Consider the following 20,478-nt stretch of genomic DNA (forward strand, 5'->3'; position numbering starts at 1 on the left):
CTGTGTCTGTATGGTGTGTGTGTCTGTGTGTCTGTGTGGTATGTATCTATCTGTGTGGTGTGTGTATATGTGTTTATTTGTATCTGTGTGGTGTATGTGTGTGTGTGTTTTGTATATATCTCACTATGTGTCTCACAGTGGGACTGAGCTGGATTCCAGACTCTTAGGGAACAACAACTTCTCAGCCTTTTGCCTGAGATGAGGTGAAGTGAATTGTGTCCGACTCCATCAGTCTTTGAGACCCTTCTGCAGCCCATAGACAGCCGCTGTTACCCAGCGACCTCTTGCTGACCCTGCCTTGCACGCACTCTTGTGCAGCTTGTACCTGTACAGTCTGTACCTTTATCACACCACTTCTGATTTCCCACCGTCTTAGTGTTCTGTTGCCATGGCAAAGCACCGTGACCATGGCAACTTATAAAAGAAAGCGTTTAGTTGTGAGCTTGCTTACAGAGGGCCCATGACCCTCATGGCAGACAGCATGGCAAGCAGTCATGGTGCTAGAACAGCAACTGAGTGCTTTTCGTGCAGAGGCTGCAGCTACCACGAGACAGAGAAGAGGGCCAACTAGCAGGGCCTGCATTTGAGACCTCAAAGCCCACCCCCAGTGGCACGCCTCCTCCAACAAGGCCACACCTCCCAATCCTTCCCAAACAGTTCACCAATTGGGACCAAGCATTCAAACATATGAGCTTATGGGAACCATAATCACTCAAACCACCACAACTACACCCCAACACTTGACTGCCCCCTCACCTTCACACACTCTAGCCCCTCCATGCCTCCATGGTTGCAGTTGGAATGTGTCTCTCTGCCTGTGTTCAGGGCTGGCTCCTTCTTAGCCTTCAGTGCCTGGCTCAGAGGCCTTGTTTGACTGCTGCTCAGCCAGGCGGCCTCCCAAACCACCCTAGTCATATTCTGGCCACTTTCCCTGCTGCTTAGCAGAAATGTTCCTTTCTGACACTCTCCTGCATGTTGATTTCCTTTCTTTTTCACTGACCACACTAGAGTACAAACCGTGAGAAGACAAGAATATTCTCACTTGCACTGTAGCCCAGGCACCAAGGATGGGACCAGTTCAAAGCAATGACTCAGAAATACCCCAGAAGAGAGAGATGAGAGAAGGCAGATGCAGTTTTAAGTCAAGACTGTCTACATTCTGGCTCTGGAAAACATCATCAGTGCTAAGTGCTTGTCACAGGGCTTGAATTCCACTACCAGGACCACACACACAATCCTGAGCTTGGTGCTGAATGACGCAGATGTCACTAGGCACAAGATGCCATTATGCATTTCATGGCTGAGTCCTGTGATGAATAGGACCCACTCACTCACAGCTCCTGTTCTGGTCTCTGGGGTGGAGCTAGAATGGCCCCGTCTCTGCTGGACCGGTTAGTGTTTGCTGAGGCTCTGTTAAAATGCTAGGGACAGAATTTACCTGAAAAGATCTAGAGTCCACGACTATGGGAATAAACAAGATCATCCCACTGAAAACAAACCAGAAATCTATCCAGACCGCTCCCACTACAAGGGAGGCAGACCACATGACTTGTGTTTGCCAAGACTTGACAGTAGGATAGGAAATAGAAAACTTTAAATTGAAGAAAGGGCTTCCTTTAACACCTCTGTCTAAAAGCTCTCGGCATGGGATAGCGGGGGGAACGACTCAACAGAAAAAGGCATTTTATTTGATTGGTTCTGGAAACATATTTTACTTTCTCCAGATGATCCTGGGTTGGAAGAAGGGGCACAAAACCATAAGAAGCTAGCAGTCATAGGTGAAATCCCAGCCATTCTGGGCCATTTTTCTGTAGAAGTTGTGATTCTACTATCAGGTTGTCTGGTCATTGTGTCTGATCACGCACGCAGAGCTGCCCTTGACTCTGTGAACCCCATTTGGGGCCTGATATGAAGGTGGTGTTTCCAGGGTTACCAGCCTCACGCTCACATGCTCTCTCAGCAAGGAGATTAGCTTTGTGGTTGCTGCGTTGCTGGTGTTGGTGTTTTGAGACAGGGTCTTGCTCTGTAGCGCAGGCTGGCTTTGAACTTCAGATGAGCATCCCAAGTGCTGTGATTACTGGTATGTACCACTGTTCCCAGTTAGCAGGGAGAATTTTTTAGAATACTTTGAGATAGAGTCTCCCAGACTTCGCATCCCTTGGGTGTTTGTGTGAAGGGAACCAATTGCACCCTTGCCTGTGTCCCCGATTCCCACTGTTTACTGTGTGACTCTGGCTCGTGCATTGCAGAGGCTGCAGGGAAGGGAAACTCAGGCCTCAGATCTGGAAGACTCTGAAGACTGGCTCTCAACGCACAGTTTAAAGTCTGAGAAACTCACCTTGCCTGACCTGATAAGGCACGGCACAGTTGAGCTGTAAGTCTGACGTCCTCCCATCCTTCCCCCCAAGCACCCCAAGGGGGCAGTAGCTCACCCGGCCCTGAGCCCGAGAAACCCCAAATAAACCTTTGCACTTCCAGGGACGAGCTTGGCAATGCCGTGCCCAGAGTGCATTTCTCCGCCCAGACCATCCGCCACTTTGAATCAAGGCTTTCCAAGTAAGTTTCCCAGTGTTCTCCAGTGCCCCTGTGCGTGAGGCCTTTTCTCATCTCAAGGCCTGCACACGACTGGGACCAACCAGCAATTTCGGTAGTAGACAATTTACCCTTGTAAAATGAAAGCGTTGGACTAGATTAGCATCTCCCAGGTGCCCTTGGATGAATGCCCCAGACTTCCCAGCTTCATCCGCTGGTTAACGGCCGAGGGCTCTGCCAGACTGGTGTGGCTCCCACCTTTGCAGATGTGTGTCAGACAGGCATGTGCCCAACTCCCAAACCAATTATTTTATTTTATGTGTGTGGGTGTCTTGTCTACATGTATGTGAGCACACTATATGTGCCTGGTATCCACAGAGTCCAGAAGAGGGTGCTGAATTCCCCCAAAAGTGTAGTTACAGACGATATGAGCTGCCGGGTAGGTGCTGGGAATTGAACCTGGATCCTCTACAAGATCACCAAGTGCTCTTAACTGAGGAGCCATTTCCCCAACCCCACCCAAACCAATCTGGATAGCACAAGTAGCATACACACACACTTGAGTTCACACTGGTGCACACTCTCACACGTACACACACACATAAACACACACACACTCACAAACATCTTCCCATAATCAGTACACAGGAAAGTCTTAAGGTTCCATCCCACTCTGGGTGGTGGTGGTGCACATCTTTAATCCCAGCATTCAGGAGGCAGAGGCAAGCGGATCTCTGTGAGTTCAAAGCCAAACCGGTCTTCAGAGGAGTTCCAGGATATCCAGGACTATTACACAGAGAAACCCTGTCTTGAAAAATACAAAAGAAAAAGATTATATCCCAGCTGTAGCTGCAGTAATCTGTGATCTATAATTATTGCTGCCTAAGGTTTCCCAAAAGGTTATGATGATAATTAATAGCCAACATTTATTAATGCGCCAGAAACTCTGCTAAGGGCTGCCAACAAAATCTTATTTCATCTTTATAACTGCCCAAAACACTGTATTATTCTCAAACTAATTATCAAAAGTCAAACCAGTTTTAACCAAAAGTCAGGTGCTCATACAGCACTCACTTAGTGGGGTTTATCAAAATGCTTATAAATTTTATAGAAAGTTTTGGGGGTCAGAATGTTTGAAAGGTTCTAAATAACTACATGATGTTCAGTTAGTTCATTCTTTCGTTTGTGACAAGGTCTATGTAACTCAGACTAGTTGTCAACTTGAGATCCTCCTGCCTCAGTCTCCCAAGTTACTAGATTACAGTATGTGTCTCTGCAAATATGTAAAGTTCTATGATATTTAGCTCTGTTGTTTTGAATTATAAATCCAACATTTTGTTTTTAATTTGTTCTTTGATAATTTAATACATTATGCCATTAAATATGGTCATATCTACCCTTCATTTCCTCCCAGATTCTTCCCCTAACACCCCTCCCAACTTCATATCATAGCCCCTCCTCTTCTTCCTTTGGCTATGTCACTAAGTCCAGTTAGTTCTGTCCGTATGTGCATATGTGTGGGGCCACCCACTAGAGCACAGGTAATGTACCAGTCACCATCCTGACAAAGAAAGACCAACATCCTTAAGGAATAGTCAAATCTGCTTAGCTAATCAGGTGTTTGGCACATTGACTTGGACAGACTCCTGGGATTATCTTTATGTAGAAGATGATGAACCTTTGGGATTCGGTAAGGCTGCTACACCTTCCAAAGCTCAGAGTCCATAAATGGCAAAGCAAAGTCTTAAACACAAGCATGTCTCAGTGTGAGGCTCTGTGTCTTAGCCATATGTTCACACTCATGGCTCCATCATGATTCTGCCTGCTGCTCCAGCCTCATGAATTCATACCCATTAATCTTCTTCCGGCCTCCCATGCTCTTCTCTCCCAGCTGCCGTCCGTGAGGCAGCTCAGTAAGATTCAGTGACTGAGGCCTTCCCGTGAGCACCTGTCACCTGCTGGTATCCACCCCATCAAGGCAGTGTTTGCTTTGCTGTAGGCACAGTGGGCAGTACATCCTCTTGGCTTCTTTTTAGAAACTGATATTCTGTTAATCAATCCAAGAAATGGCTGCTCCCTGCCATTGTCCCTGTGGTCAGTCCCCAGGAGACTTGGAACCATGTCTTCTATAAGACTCATATCTGAGGAGTCCGAGAGAAGGCTCAGTGGCTAAGAGCCCTTGTTGCCCTTGCAGAGGTCCTGAGTTTGAATCCCAGTGATCTCACAAATGCTCACAGATGCCCATAACCCCAGGTCCAGAAGGTCTCATACCATCTTCCACTTCTCTCTTCCTTGGGCACCAGGCATACACATGGTGTGGACTCATCCAGGGAAAACACCCGAAAACACACACACACACACACACAAATTTTTTAAAGACTCATATCTGAGTAAGACCAGGCTTGTCCCTCCACCTTCCGCACGAGAGCACTGCCCCCATCCTCCCAGGCGTGTGTCCCAGCAGCTCACCCATAGTCATTAGTACCCTGCCTCGCTTCATAGGGGAGCTGCAGCCAAGCCCTGGTCCCTGCACAGATGCCCCTGTCCCTACTCCACGCACCGCCACCGCAGAATGGTGCCCTGGCAAACACATACCTTTAGCTCTCTATTATGTTTGCCTTACGTTCTCCACAAGACCTTAAAAATTAAAAATTCCGCCAGGCAGGAGTGGCGCACGCCTTTAATCCAAACACTCAAGAGGCAGAGACAGGCGGATCTCTGTGAATTCAGGTCCAGCATGGTGTACAGAGCGAGTTCCAGGACAGACTCCAAAGCTACACAGAGAAACCCTGTCTCAAAAAAGAAAAAAAATATTAAAAATCAGTCAAAGAGGTAGCTCATGCCTCTAATTCCAGAGTTGGGAGGCTGAGGCAAAAGATCGAGAGCCTGAGGTTGGACCAGTGTCTGAGATTGGACCGGTGAGAAGGCTCCATGTGTAAAGGCTGCTGTACAGGCCTGGGTTGTTGAGCCGAATTCCTGGACTCCAGAAGGTGGTGGTGGGAAGCTGACTCCTCCCACTAACACATTTGCCCCAGAACACAGACTTTTCCTCCCTCCTTCCCTCCCTCCCTCCCTCCCTCCTCCTCCTCCTCTCCTCTCCCCCAACATGCGTACACACAAAGTAATTAATTACTTTTTAGAATTAAAAAACAATAAAAGAGAGAGTCTGAGACCAACCTGGGCTGCAGAATAAGGTTCTCCCTCAGAGATGTGGAAAAGGCCAGGCACGGTGGTGCACAGCGGTAAAACCCAGCAGCAGGGAGTCAGAGGCAGACCACATTCAGTGAATTTGAAGCCAGCCTGATCTACATAGCAAGTTCTAGGCAAGCCAGGGTTATACTGTGAAACTCTGTCTCAAAAAAAATAAAAAATAAAATAAAAGAGAAAGTTTTAATTAAAAATTTAGGTAACCAGAACTTGCAAAATCCTAGCCCCTTTCCCCTGTGCGTGACAATGTCTGGTGATGAGTCTCTCCGGTGTCTCCCCCAGGACTATTGAGCTCTATCAGCAGAGGATGCGGTGGCTCACAGAAAACAGCAAGAAGGTAATGGCACGCGTGGGGCTCCTCGCGGCATCCTCAGCCCGGCTGCTTGGGGAGAGCCCTTTGCCCTGCAGACGATGCAACTAAAGTTGGCTTCCACTAAAACAAAGACTTCCTAGCCCGCAAGCATGGAATCCACAGACACAATTATGTTCCTCGTATTCAAAGGATGAAGTATGCCAGTTGGCTAGGCCTGAGGCTAGTACTCTTGACTGGGGAAACAGTGGCGGGAGGGCGGGGCAAACAAGGAGGTCTGAGAGGAGCGAGTTTAGCGCTTCCAGACATCGTGGACTGAGAAGACAGGTGGCAATACATGGAAAGGCAGAGTGGGCTCTCAGATGGGAAAGAGTGTACGTGCATCTGGGGGCACGGGGCTAAAGCAGGCTTGCAAGCTAGCCGTGTGGAGCCCCCAGCAGGTCTGCTCCAAAGTTCTCACCTTAATTGTCCAGAGTTCAAAATCTTCCTAGTTTACTTTGGGGCCTGTTTTCTGACTTTCCTAGAAAAAGGAAACTGTCTGGTACCGCTGGGCTCCTCAGATGCACTTACAGTTACTTTTATGGAGAAAATCCTACAATTTTGATAGTGTTTTCAAACTCTTATGATAGCGTTTGTACATTTAAAAGATTCTGTGTGTGTGTGTGTGTGCGCGCGCACGCGCGCGCTCAGCCCTCAAAGGTGTTGGACCCCCTGGAGTAAAGGTTACAGAGAATTGTGAGCCGATGTGGCTTGGGTACTAGCAGCTAAGCACCAGTCCTTGCAAAGAGCAGAAAGCTCTCTTAGACAGCTGAGTCATTTCCTCCGGCCCTTTTCTACACTTTATTTTTTACAGGTTTTTAAAAAATAATTATTTTATTTTCTGTATATGGAAGTTTTTCCTGTAAACATATCTGTGCACCAGATGTGTGCCTGGTACCCATGGAGGCCAGGGCATCAGGTCCACTAGAACTGGAGTGATTGACCATTGTGAGCCACCCTGTGGGTGCTGGAAATGAAACTCGGGTCCTCTGGAAGAGCAGCTAGTGCCCTGAACAGCAGAGCCTTCTCTCCAGCCCCCTCCTTACATTTTAAAGAGAAGAGATGGAGCTCCAACTTTTAACTTCTGTTTCCATGAGGCTGGCAATGCCCTGGGGAAACCCGACCTTCATTTGGATCATAAGTACCATATGGGAATACTTATGGATCGATATCAGGTGAATCAAGAATACAATGAATATTTAAGAGATAAATATCAGGTACCATTCCAGAAGCAACAAGCAGGGCAGTCTCAGGCTAGAAGAAGCAATGTGGAGACTGGAGGTGAGGCTAGTCAGGAAGACACGCTTCCAAGGAGCAGCCTGGCTGCTGCTATCTAGGCTGGATGCCCAGAAAGGAACACAGGACTGGCAAGGTGAAAACCATGGTGCCTTAGAGTTAGGTGCTGCCATAGACGGAATGAAATAGATTCAGGAAATAGTTGAGCAGGCGAGATTTGTGGGTGCCTAGGCCAGTGCTGAATGCTATTGACTGAACTGTGAAAGGCTAAGGGAGGAACAGGTGTAGTAATAAGGGCGGCGGGGCTGCATCCCCAGCACCCGGGCTGCCTGGCTAGCTTATGCCCAAAATAACAACACACAAACTGTATTCATTTAATCACTGCTTGGCCCATTTCTATCTAGCCTCTTCTAGGCTAATTCTCACATATTAATTTAGCCCATTTCTAATCATCTGTGTAGCGCCCCTAGGTGCGCTAACCGGGAAGATTCTAGCCTATGTCCATCCTGGGTCGGAGCTTCATCGCGTGCGCCTGCCTGGGAGCTGGGAGCATGGCGTCTCTCTGAGGCGTCTGCTCCTGAGAGGAGAGCTGTGGAGTCTGAGCTCACTTCCTCTTCCTCCCAGCCTTCTGTTCTGTTTACTCCTCCCACCTATCTTCTAACCAATGAGGGCCAAGCAGTTTCTTTTTATTTAACCAATGACATCAAACAGGTTTGGGGGGTGGGGCATCAGGGGGCCTTGCCTGGGACCCTAGAAGTGAGAGAGTTTCACCAGCTATCCAGATGGAGTGGAGAGCAGGGCTCAGTGGCACATGTCTGAAGGTCCAAGAGAGATCTTGGTGATAGCCCTAGGTGTAATCACAGACATTTGGATGAGAAACATAAGACTCATGAGTTCAGGGTTGGGGATTTGGCCCAGTAGTAGAATACTTGCCTAATACGCACAAGGTCCTGGTTTCAGTCTTCAGCTCTATGAAGGAAGGAGGGAAGGAAGGAAGGAAGGAAGGAAGGAAGGAAGGAAGGAAGGAAAGAAGGAGGAAAATAGGAGTCTAGAGAGATGGCTCAGGGGGTAAGAGCACTGCCTGCTCTTCCAGAGGTCCTGAGTTCAATTCCCAACAACCACATGGTAACTCACAACCACCCATAATGAGATCTGGTGCCCTCTTCTGGCCTGCATGCATACATGCATGTAGAACACTGTATATATGATAAATAAATCTTAAAAATAAAAAACAAAAAATATATGGAGTGGGTGTAGAACAGTGATTTTCAACTGCTGTGTGTGTAGTGGTGAGTTTGCTGTCACAGGTGCCATTTGACAAGGCCTGAAGACACTTTCGGTTGTCACAGCTGGTGCTGTGGAGGTGCTCCTGATATCTAGTTTAGAAATACCCAAGATACTGTTATAAACACTCTGAGATGTTCGGGTCAGCTTGCCACAGCAGAGCAAGTTTGAGCATCCAGCCTCAAACATCCACCGTGCCAAAGCCCAAGAGCCCTGATGTAGGTTGAGTTAAGAGTTGGGTGGTGCATCACTGTGACTAAAACCTTACACATCACTGTCTATTGTGGAGGGAACTCAGAGCAGGAACCTGGAGGCAGGAGCTGATGCAAAGACCATGGTGGACTGCAGCCTACTAGCTTGCTCCTCGTGGTTTGTCCTGCCTGCTCTTTTATAGTACTGAGGATCACCAGCCCAGGGGTGGCATGGCTCACAGTGAGCCCTTCCACATCAATCACTTGTTTAAAAAATGCCCTACAGGCTTTCCTTCAGCCAGATCTTATGGAGACATTTTCTCAGTTGAGGCTCCCTCATCTCGGAAGACTCTATGTCAAGCTGACATAAAAACCAGCCAGCATACCAACTTAAAAATCGGTGTAACGGGCTGGATAGATGGCACAGCAGTTAAGAGCACTGGCTGCTCTTCCAGAGGTCCTGAGTTTGAGTCCCAGCAACCACACGGTGGCCCACAGCCATCTATAGTGGGATCTGATGCACTCTTCTGGCACCATAGGAAGTACTATGGTTGCCGTTGAGCTTCAGGAGTCTGTCTTTCACAGAGAAGACAAAACATAAATAAGAACAGAAAGGAATTAGGTAAAACAACCTGATAGCATTAAACATCAGGCATTGCATCCACCAAAGCGTGTTTTCCCATAAATTTTCTGTAACAATGCTTGTTATTGTATGAGGCTGATGTTACAATGTGTGTTATTGTGTGAGGCTGATGTTATAATGTTATTGTTTGAAGCTGATGTAACAATGTGTTATTTATGAAGCTGATGTAACAATGTGTGTTATTGTATGAGACTGATGTAAAGCAATGTGTGTTATTGTATGAGACTGATGTAGCAATGTGTGTTATTGTGTGAGTCTGGACAATAGCTTCAGGAGGAGGCACTTAGAAAGAGTTGGCTACCACCAACCAGAGCAGACAGCACCTGGAGCCTGGCAGGACCTCTGGTCTTGCTTTTTCTCTGGTAGAATGGGGCTCCCACCTTGCCACCTCTTTCTGTTGCAGTGAAAGTGTTGTTCACACTTCTGCCTCAAAAGTGCAGGGCTGGGCTGTTTGCACATTTCCTCTTTGGTTTTAGGCATTTGGCCTCATCAAGGGAGCAAGAGTGGGACTCCTCATCGGTGCGTCCCAGGTCAGCAGTGACGCACAGACAGAAGAATTCGAAAATGACCTCACAGTGAGTCCCCTGCATGAGGGGCACCTCCCCAGCCTCCCACTTCTCCACCCTCCCCGCCCGCTGCACAACCTCACTGTGTTTATAGCAAATGCAAACCAGGGCCATTCCTGAAGAACAGCTCCTCACTCAATTATCACCTCCAGGGAAGGAAATGTGTTGAATTCTGTGAAACCTCCCTACAGACTCATTTTCACTTACAGTGTGAACTTCTAGTATTCTCCCCACAACAGAGCCTCCCAGATAGACACCCCACCCATGTAAAAGCCCAAGTTCCCTCAAGACAGGATGTAGACTGGAGTCTGTTCCGTCCTCGTTCATCTGTCTGGGGATGGTTGCAGCATAGAACCACACAGCACTGGGCTCCCGGCCTTTTCCAGATGCTGAAGCTATGCTGGCTTCTTTGGACATCTTCAAAACATAAACACAGAGCCAGATCCCAGCTCCCTCCACCCCTTCCAGGCTATGACCCCGTTATCTCCCTCTGTAAAGCAAGTGGGGAGGACAATCTGGCCACCTCACATAGCTGCCATAGGATGAACCCCTAGGACTACATGTAGCTCGGACATGTGAGGCTATGTGGAAGGGCATCTCTCCATGGAAATGCTTATAGACTGGGATAGGCACCAACTGCATTAGCAACAGCTTGTAATTTATGGAGGTTGAGCAGAGCCTTGAGGGGCCGCATGTGGGACAGCCATCCTCATTCAGCACTGGTTAGCACAGCGCAACTTCCCACCCATGAGGGCAGCCTATACTAGAAGATGTAGCCGTGTAGCCAGGGTCCACAGAACCCTGGCTCTGTGAACAACCCGTCTCCTTTTGTTCACAGAGTCTCATTGACGAGCAGCTGAGCCTCAAGGAAAAGTTGTATGTCCTGTCCTTCGGTGTCACCACCAAAACCCTCTGGCCGGACCCTGTGGAAGTCAGCACCTCCACGTGAGTGACTGACTGCCAGTTCTCCACCAGGATGTTCACTTCTCCATCCAGTGGAATGTTGATTTGTTTGTGTTGGTTTGTTCATTCACTTGAATTAGGGCCTCAAGCTTGCTACACTGCTGAGGATGGCCTGGAACTTCTGATCTTCTCGCTTCCACCTCCTGAGTGCTAGGGTCATAAATGTGCACCTGGTTTATGAGATGCTGGGGATGGAGGCCATGGCTGCATACTTGCTGATGGCTGCATACATGCTGATGGCTGCATACATGCTGATGGCTGCATACATGCTGATGGCTACACACATGCTGATGGCTACACACATGCTGATGGCTGCATACATGCTGATGGCTACACACATGCTGATGGCTACACACATGCTGATGGCTGCACACATGCTGATGGCTGCACACATGCTGATGGCTACATACATGCTGGTGGCTGCATACATGCTGATGGCTGCACACATGCTGATGGCTGCATACATGCTGATGGCTGCATACATGCTGATGGCTACACACATGCTGATGGCTGCATACATGCTGGTGGCTGCATACATGCTGATGGCTACACATATGCTGATGGCTACACACATGCTGATGGCTACACACATGCTGATGGCTGCATGCATGCTGGTGGCTGCACACATGCTGGTGGCTGCATACATGCTGATGGCTGCACACATGCTGATGGCTGCATACATGCTGATGGCTGCATACATGCTGATGGCTACACACATGCTGATGGCTGCATACATGCTGATGGCTGCATACATGCTGATGGCTACACATATGCTGATGGCTACACACATGCTGATGGCTACACACATGCTGATGGCTGCATACATGCTGATGGCTGCATACATGCTGGTGGCTGCACGCATGCTGATGGCTGCATGCATGCTGATGGCTACACATATGCTGATGGCTGCATACGTGCTGATGGCTGCACACATGCTGGTGGCTGCACGCATGCTGATGGCTGCACGCATGCTGGTGGCTGCACGCATGCTGGTGGCTGCATGCATGCTGGTGGCTGCACACATGCTGATGGCTGCGTGCATGCTGATGGCTGCGTGCATGCTGACGGCTGCGTGCATGCTGGTGGCTGCGTGCATGCTGGTGTCTGCGTGCATGCTGGTGTCTGCGTGCATGCTGGTGGCTGCGTGCATGCTGGTGGCTGCGTGCATGCTGGTGGCTGCGTACATGCTGATGGCTGCATACATGCTGACGGCTGCATATATGCAGGGCAAACACTACCCATTGAGCTCTGTCCCTAACACTTCCCTGAATGTTTAAGATGAAAACCCCCAAACCACAGCAGGTAGGGGAGCACACAACAATGAGTTCCAACAGCAGAAATATGGGCAGCTGGAGAAATACAGCTGTTTTCCTAACGTCAGGCTAAACTGTAATCCAAGACAGCTTTTAATGGGAATATATAACCCCTGACATGGGTAGCATTTCTTTGTGTCCATTTTTAATCATCAAAACTCTGTATCAGCTAACATTTTTAATATCAACTAGATAATACAGCTTAAGAAGGAGTCACCTTCTTGACAATCCACAAATAAAAATGCCCAGTAGATCAGGATTAAATCATGTGATAAACGCACTACAGTACAGATAGTAGGGGACTCCCCACATATAAATATAACCTATCAGAAACAAGAGAAGAGCATGTAGCGGCAACAATATGAAGGCACAACATGAGCAAAAGACCTTCTGGAGTCTATATTGCCGTAAGCCTTGCTTGGACGAGACATTCCTGTCAGAGAGTTGAGCTTCTGGTGGGCTGACACCTGAATATTAATGCCATCTGCTGTATTAAATGGTAATGGCCGCTGGCAGTTCAGTGCACCAAGACTCTGGAAGCAATAGGCTATACCACGTGTATACCCCATACAGCTCAGGTATGTGGTAGGCTATGCTATCTAAGTCTGCTTAAGTATATTCAGTGACATCACAGGACGGCAAAGTCACCCAGAGACATTTCTTAGAATAGGTGCTGGTCTAGTATCCAAGCATAGGATCTCAAAGGCTATCACCAAGTCAAAGGGAACCTCGGCAAAAGGAAAAGGTCAGGACTCCCAACACCAAATTCTCAACACAAAGGAGATTTATTTGCTCCAGAGGGACAAAGAGCAGGGATAAGAGACAAAGACAGTCGATAGAAGAAGAGGAAGAAGCAGAAGGGAATAAGAGAGAGGGGAGAAAGGGGGCAATGGAGAGGCAGACAGAAAATTTACCCCAGTGGGACAAATAATAGAGAATTATATTATTTAATAATAGAGAATTCTGAATAGAGAGGAAACAGACATGCACATGGGAAAGTGGCAGTTTATAAGGTAAAATGGGAAACCCTGTGTAGGATTAACTTTAATTGGGCATGTTAATTAGGTGAGCCAAAGGGGGCTTTTGATTGCTGAACTTCAATACTTTGATTTCTGGACCTTGGTCGTCAGCTCAGGGGGAGAAAGTGGACAAATAAGAGAACGGATCTTGGGGGCTAGCTTCAGGAAGGGTAAGGCCTGCCAGAACCACATGCTCAAGTGGGCTAGAGTCCTTCACTTGGAAAACCATTAAGATGCACATGACTATAGTTAGGTTGCTGTGTCTCCTTCCAGCCTCCAGGAACTCAAGCTCTGGGTAAAGAAGCTGCAGCCTGAGGGAAGCAGCAACCTGCTACAAGCCTTGAAGAAAGTCTTTGTTCACAAGGAGCTGAATTCTCTGGTGGCCATTTTGAGAAACTGGTAGGTCTCTTTCCTTACTAAGCAGATAATAGACTCCATGAAGGAAGTTGATGACCCAAGCCGTGACTGAGAAAAAGCATCACTGAGTGTGATACTTCATGCACACTTAGAATACTTCTCTTCCTAGGTTACCTGTGTATACTTGTGGCAGGGCAGCCAGGGCTGGCTAGGGCTGCTATCCACCTAGCTCCGCATCTTAACCCAGGTGACCCTGGTAATCGGTCAAGAATGAGTAGAGGGGGTGCGTAGGTTGCTCAGTCAGTAAAGTGCCTGCAAGCATGAGGACCTACGTTCAGATCTCCAGCACCCACATAAAAAGCATTGTATGCCTGTAACGTTAGCCCTGGGGAGGTGGAGACAGGGGCACCTGGCGCTTACTGATTAGCCCGACTAGCCAATCGATGAGTCCCAGGTTCGGTGAGAAACCCTAGCTCAAAAATAATATAGAGAATAGTGATGGAAGACAAAAGAAATGGAGTTCTGGCCTCCTCATGCACACATACATGTGTGTACAATCACATACAAGAACACTTGCACATAGAAATACACACACACACACACACACACACACACACACAATGAGATGTTCTCTGGGAATTACCATTTTGATCCGGGCTGTTCACAGCCTAGTTTCAGGAGTGCCCATGCCTCCTTTTCCATCTGCTCCCCAGTCCAGATCAGCCTTCTGAAGTCCTGTCTGACTACATCCAGCAGTCCACCATAGGGCGGGACCTCATCATTCATGTCACCACCTACAAATGCGATGATCACATGCCCTCTGTAAGTACCTGAACTTCTCCAAAGCTCCCCTTTTACAGTTGGCACTAGTGACCTGGGCTGGCCTTGGAGACTGTGCATGAGGGGGGCACCCACGCTGTATCCGCTTCTCCCATTGGCAAACAGGAAGTGTGGGAGAGTCTGAAAGCTCAGACTAGGAAGGGTTTGTTAGCACATCGGTGTGGCCTCACCAGGGCTGATTCTGTCACCATCCCCCAGGCTGTTCTGAAGAACCTCATGGATGCACTTGGGGGTTCCTACCACTGCTACAGCCCAGAATCCGAGGTAAGCCTTCTGTAGACCGGCTGTACCTACCCCCCGGGGCTGTACCTGGAGATCTGGCCAGGACAGACTCTGCCACATGCTTGCTCCCCCTGCATCATCTTGCTGGCTCTCCGGGCTCAGTGACTTCACACAGGTAAATCACATGACGGTGAAAATGTGGAAAGAACAAGGACAAGCTGTCGTAAGCTGTCGGTAGCTTGTCTGATGAGCTGGCAACACTTGTGAATCTAGGAGCAGTTGTAAGCCTGTTCAGCAGAATCCTCCATCGCTTTCTATAAATGTGAATGCAGCCCAGGCTCGTTTCAACTCCCACCAGAGCCTCCAGACTGAGACAGTGGCTCCAAACGTCTTCCCTAAATAAGCCCCTGCTAATGGGAGAGACTCAGAAAGGCAGAAGGGGGGCTCCATTCCTTAGCAGTCCACTCATTGGTGTCCTTGTCCCTGGTAACAGCTGAGCACCACCTACTCTGTGTTGTCAGAGGAGGTCATAGTTAACACAGTCCCAGCGGGCGGCTCCCCTTGGCTGATGGAGGATTCAGTCTAGGGGGTATGGGGCTTCGTACCAGTCATGCCGGTGTAGTTGTAGAGAATTAGGAAGATCTCAAGTTCTAGGCCAGCTACATAGTGAGACCCTGTCTCAGAATAAAACAAAAGGAATGTAACCATCAGTCAACAGCCACGCCTGCCAATAGCTACCCAGGGCACCAAGTGAAGGAATGTTTGCCCCACACAAGTTGTCTCCCAGATTTTTCAACCTCATTTAGGGGTCACAAAGTCTAGCTTTCATGTTGAAGAATCAAGGTCAAGGGCTGGAGAGATGGCTCAGTGGTTGAGAGCACTGACTGTCCTTCCAAAGGACCTGGGTTCAATTCTCAGCACTCACACGGCAGCTCACAACTGTCTGAAGATCCAGTTGCAGGGAGTCTGACACCTTCACACCAATGCACATAAAATAAAGTTAAATAAACCATTAAAAAAATTAAAAAAGAATCAAAGTCAAGCAACAGTCCATTTTGCTATTTCACTGTCCCAACTCTGATTGTAGATGCCACAGACATCTAGGGGCTAGGAAAAGGAAATGAATGAAAACAGTAACTGGAAGAAAAGTTTATCTTGTTTGGCATGGTGGCGCAAGCCTTTAATCCCAGCACTCACTTGGAAGCAAAGGCAGGAGGATCTCTGTGAGTTCGAGGCCAGTCTGCTCCAGAACAGTTGGAGCTATATAGAGGAGAGAGGGAGAGGAAGAGGGAGAGAGAAAAGAGGAAGGGAGGGGAGAGGAGAGGAGAGGAGAGGAGAGGAGAGGAGAGGAGAGGAGAGGAGAGGAGAGGAGAGGAGAGGAGAGGAGAGAGAGGAGAGGAGAGAGAGGGGGAAGAGAGAGAGGAGAGAGAGAAGAGAGGAGAGAGAGAGATCTTAAAATCTGGCTTCTACAATCCCAGCACTCAGGAGGTGAAGGTAAGAGATCAAGAGTTCCTTGGCTATGTTGAGAGCTTGAGACCAGCCTGGGCTTCATGAGACTTGTTCTCAAAGGAAAAACGAGCCAGTGGGATGGCTCGTTACTGCTTTTACAAGGCACTTGTCACCAAACCTAATGACCTACATCCCATCTCCCAGGACCAACATAGAAGGAAAGAACTAACTCCAACAGGTTGTCCTCTGCCCTCCACACATGAGCTATGGTACTCGTGTGTGTGTGTGTGTGTGTGTATCCACACAGTCAGATGATGGGTGATAGATGGATGGATAGATGGATGGATGGATAGATAGATAGATAGATACATAGATAGATGGATAGATAGATAGATAGATAGATAGATAGATAGATAGATAGATAGATAGATAGATAGACAGATAGATAGGTGGTAGATAGAGGGATAATAGATGTAGAGGAAAAACTGGAAGCTGCACCCATGAGTATCCCTTAGTCACTTCCCCTACCCGCTCTCTGGCAGTCCTCAGCTGCTTCCTGTCTCTGTGGACGTGTCTGTTGTGAGCATTTCCCCCAAATGGAAGCATACACCTTTTGTATCTGGCTTCTCTCACTTAGCATGGCGTGCTGTAGCCATTGTCATACTTCACTTTCACGGACAGGTGACATTCCATTGTCTAGAGTAAGGATGGACATTGGGCTTTACACTTTTTGGCTTCTGTAAATGCTGCTGCTCTGAAAGCAGGAACAGGACCCAAGTTCCCGTGTTGAGTGATCCAGCACAGAGCTAAAGTAAAACTGCTGGGTCCATGGTAACTCCAGGCTTGACTTTGTTATTGATGATGTGTTTTTTGTTTTTATTCATTTGGTTCTTGTTGTTTGGTTTTTGTTTGTTTGTTTGTTTTTTAAGACAAGATCTAAAACTAAATGCATGGCTCGGTGGTTAAGAGCACTAACTGCTTTTCCAGAGGACCTGGGCAGCTCATCACTGTCTGCACCTCCAGTTCCAGAGGATCTGATACCCTATTCTGCCTGCCAACATCACCAGGCACAGATGTGGTGCACAGACATACATACAGGCAAAACACCTATATACATAAAATAAAATAAAACTTTAAAAGACGCGTTCTCACACTATAGTGCAGGCTAGCCTCAAACTCATAGCCATCCTCCTGATTCTGGCTCCTAATTGCAGGCATATACCACCAGATACAGCTCTTTGTAGTTTTTTAAAGACAGTCTTACTATATAGCCCAGGCAGGCCTTGAACTTAGCAATCTCCTTGCCTCTGCCTCCCAAGTGCTGAAATTACAGATGTTCATCTACACACTTGGAATCTATGGGTTTTTTTTTTTTGAGAAACCACAACAGCTACACCATCCCACATTCTCACCAGCACGACACAAGTGTTCTAATTCCCCACTTTCCCACCAATATTATTTTAAAATTATTATTAGTGTGTGTATGTGCACACATATGTTGGAGGTGCTCATATACCAAGGCATGTATGTGAGGGTCAGAAGACAACACTGTAGAGTTAATTCTTTCCTTTCACATTTAAGTGAATTCCAGGGATCGAATTCAGGCTTGTACAGCAAGCCCTTTTCCCCACTGAAACATCTTGCTATAGCAATTTTTAAAAATTGCTCTTAATATCATCCTTGTCATCCCAGAAGATGTAAAATGTTCCTTTTTTTTTGGAGACAGGATCTTTCTATGTAGTCTTGACTGTTGTCTTCCAAGTACTGGGATTAAATGTGTGCACTATAGCCGGGCGGTGATGGCACACACCTTTAATCCTAGCACTCGAAAGGCAGAGGCAAGTGAGTTCGAGGCCAGCCTGGTCTACAAGAGCTAAATCCAGGACAGCTAGAACTGTTACACAAAGAAACCCTGTCTTGAAAACCACACACACACACACACACACACACACAAAGAGGGTGCACCACATCTGGCTTAAAATGTTCCTTTGTAAAGTTAGAATTCTGCAAGTTAATACTGTATACATGGGACAAATACATTGGTGGGTCCTGTCTGGTATATGGACCTCAGTCTATTACCCTAGCCCCTCAGCCTTGGGAATTGACTTGGAAGCTTGCCTTTTCCTACACTGACAACTCCCGTCATCCTGTGCCTTCTGAATAACTCATTGCTTCCATCACCCCAGCTCTATACCAGCAGGGACGTGGATGCGCTCCGAGCAGAAACCCAGAAGGCTCGAGACCTCCTCAGCCAGGTGCAAGCCCTGTGTCACAAGAGCCCGTGTGAGGAGCTGACCTGCATGATCAAGGAGGTAGGTGGTACTCCACTGTTGCTGTCTGGGCTTGCCTTTCTGTTGCTGACACATTCGCTATGCGTTAACCACTTGGGGTCTCATTTGTGCACCCTAAATCTGTGCTTCCTCAGTGGCATGGTGAATTTGTCACTTGAGTTTCCAGAAACCTTGTGATCTGAGCCTGTGGACAGATAGCTTGTCATCTTGGACCTTGGGTGAGGGGGAGGGGTGAACACACGGAAGAGAAACAGGTTTCTGGGGGCCTTTTCCTGTCCCCTGAAAATTCAGAAGCTCCTCAGAGCCTTCAAGCCACCTGCGAATGTTTTAAAAACCTCCACATGGGCAGGGGTGGGGGAGAGGTGTGCGTGAATGATCTGAGCACCGAAGCGTGATTGTGTAAGGAGAGCTTTTAAATTGCACGTAGATCTCTACAGAGATTGCCAAAGGACCATTCATAAGCCTCTTGCCTAAACCCCCGAGTCATGAAGCTCCTCTCGCCATCAAGTTCCCAGACTTGGACAAGACTTCTGCAGAATGGCTGAAGATCAATGGCCTAAAAGGTACCAAATCCCCAGAGAGGGCGGAGCCAGGAGGCTGACCAGGCTCGGACCCTTCAAGGCCTCCCAGGCAATGCCTCACAGCTAACGTGTTTTTCAGCCAAGAAGTTAAACCTTTATCAGATTCTGGCACCCAACACCTTCAGTCCTGTGGAAGAATTTGTGCCCATTCTCCAGAAAACAGTATCAGCTACTATCCATGAGGTAATTTCAGGTCAGGCTTCTCTCCAGCCCTCTGCGGAGTGCTCCCTTATGCTACTTCCCGTCACTTATGTTATATTTGGATTCTCTCCAGCCCCCTGCAGGAGTGCTCCCCTACACTACTTCCCGTCACTTATGTTATATTTGGATTCTCTCCAGCCCCCTGCAGGAGTGCTCCCCTACACTACTTCCCATCTCTTATGTTATATTTGGATTCTCTCCAGCCCCCTGCAGGAGTGCTCCCTACACTATTTCCCATCTCTTATGTTATATTTGGATTCTCTCCAGCCCTCTGCGGAGTGCTCCCTTATGCTACTTCCCGTCACTTATGTTATATTTGGATTCTCTCCAGCCCCCTGCAGGAGTGCTCCCCTACACTACTTCCCATCACTTATGTTATATTTGGATTCTCTCCAGCCCCCTGCAGGAGTGCTCCCCTACACTACTTCCCATCACTTATGTTATATTTGGATTCTCTCCAGCCCCCTGCAGGAGTGCTCCCCTACACTACTTCCCATCTCTTATGTTATATTTGGATTCTCTTCAGCCCCCTGCAGGAGTGCTCCCCTACACTACTTCCCATCTCTTATGTTATATTCGGATTCTCTCCAGCCCTCTGCGGAGTGCTCCCTTATGCTACTTCCCGTCACTTATGTTATATTTGGATTCTCTCCAGCCCCCTGCAGGAGTGCTCCCCTACACTACTTCCCATCTCTTATGTTATATTTGGATTCTCTCCAGCCCCCTGCAGGAGTGCTCCCCTACACTACTTCCCATCACTTATGTTATATTTGGATTCTCTCCAGCCCCCTGCAGGAGTGCTCCCCTACACTACTTCCTATCTCTTATGTTATATTTGGATTCTCTCCAGCCCCCTGCAGGAGTGCTCCCTACACTACTTCCCATATCTTATGTTATATTTGGATTCTCTCCAGCCCTCTGCAGGAGTGCTCCCCTACACTACTTCCTATCTCTTATGTTATATTTGGATTCTCTCCAGCCCCCTGCAGGAGTGCTCCCCTACACTGCTTCCCGTCACTTATGTTATATTTGGATTCTCTCCAGCCCCCTGCAGGAGTGCTCCCCTACACTGCTTCCCGTCACTTATGTTATATTTGGATTCTCTCTAGCCCTATGTTATATTTGGATTCTCTCCAGCCCCCTGCAGGAGTGCTCCCTACACTACTTCCCATCTCTTATGTTATATTTGGATTCTCTCCAGCCCCCTGCAGGAGTGCTCCCTACACTACTTCCC

General features: G+C 48.0%; 1 protein-coding gene across 2 annotated transcripts in view; it reads left to right on the forward strand.

The window, feature by feature from the left end:
- Vwa3a (von Willebrand factor A domain containing 3A) overlaps positions 1-20,478 on the forward strand; it is a 64,531-nt gene that overhangs the window by 14,950 nt on the left and 29,103 nt on the right. For both annotated transcript variants that reach the window (XM_075972074.1, XM_075972073.1), the window contains 11 exons: positions 2,250-2,374; positions 2,479-2,556; positions 6,022-6,076; positions 9,919-10,017; positions 10,847-10,953; positions 13,577-13,702; positions 14,374-14,482; positions 14,699-14,764; positions 18,358-18,483; positions 18,890-19,025; positions 19,123-19,226. In XM_075972074.1, the coding sequence (XP_075828189.1) occupies positions 2,250-2,374; positions 2,479-2,556; positions 6,022-6,076; positions 9,919-10,017; positions 10,847-10,953; positions 13,577-13,702; positions 14,374-14,482; positions 14,699-14,764; positions 18,358-18,483; positions 18,890-19,025; positions 19,123-19,226 (1,131 nt within the window). The remainder of the gene's footprint in view (positions 1-2,249; positions 2,375-2,478; positions 2,557-6,021; positions 6,077-9,918; positions 10,018-10,846; positions 10,954-13,576; positions 13,703-14,373; positions 14,483-14,698; positions 14,765-18,357; positions 18,484-18,889; positions 19,026-19,122; positions 19,227-20,478) is intronic.

This window comes from Microtus pennsylvanicus, chromosome 5 (genome assembly GCF_037038515.1).
Source record: "Microtus pennsylvanicus isolate mMicPen1 chromosome 5, mMicPen1.hap1, whole genome shotgun sequence".
NCBI classification, from domain to species: Eukaryota; Metazoa; Chordata; class Mammalia; order Rodentia; family Cricetidae; genus Microtus; species Microtus pennsylvanicus.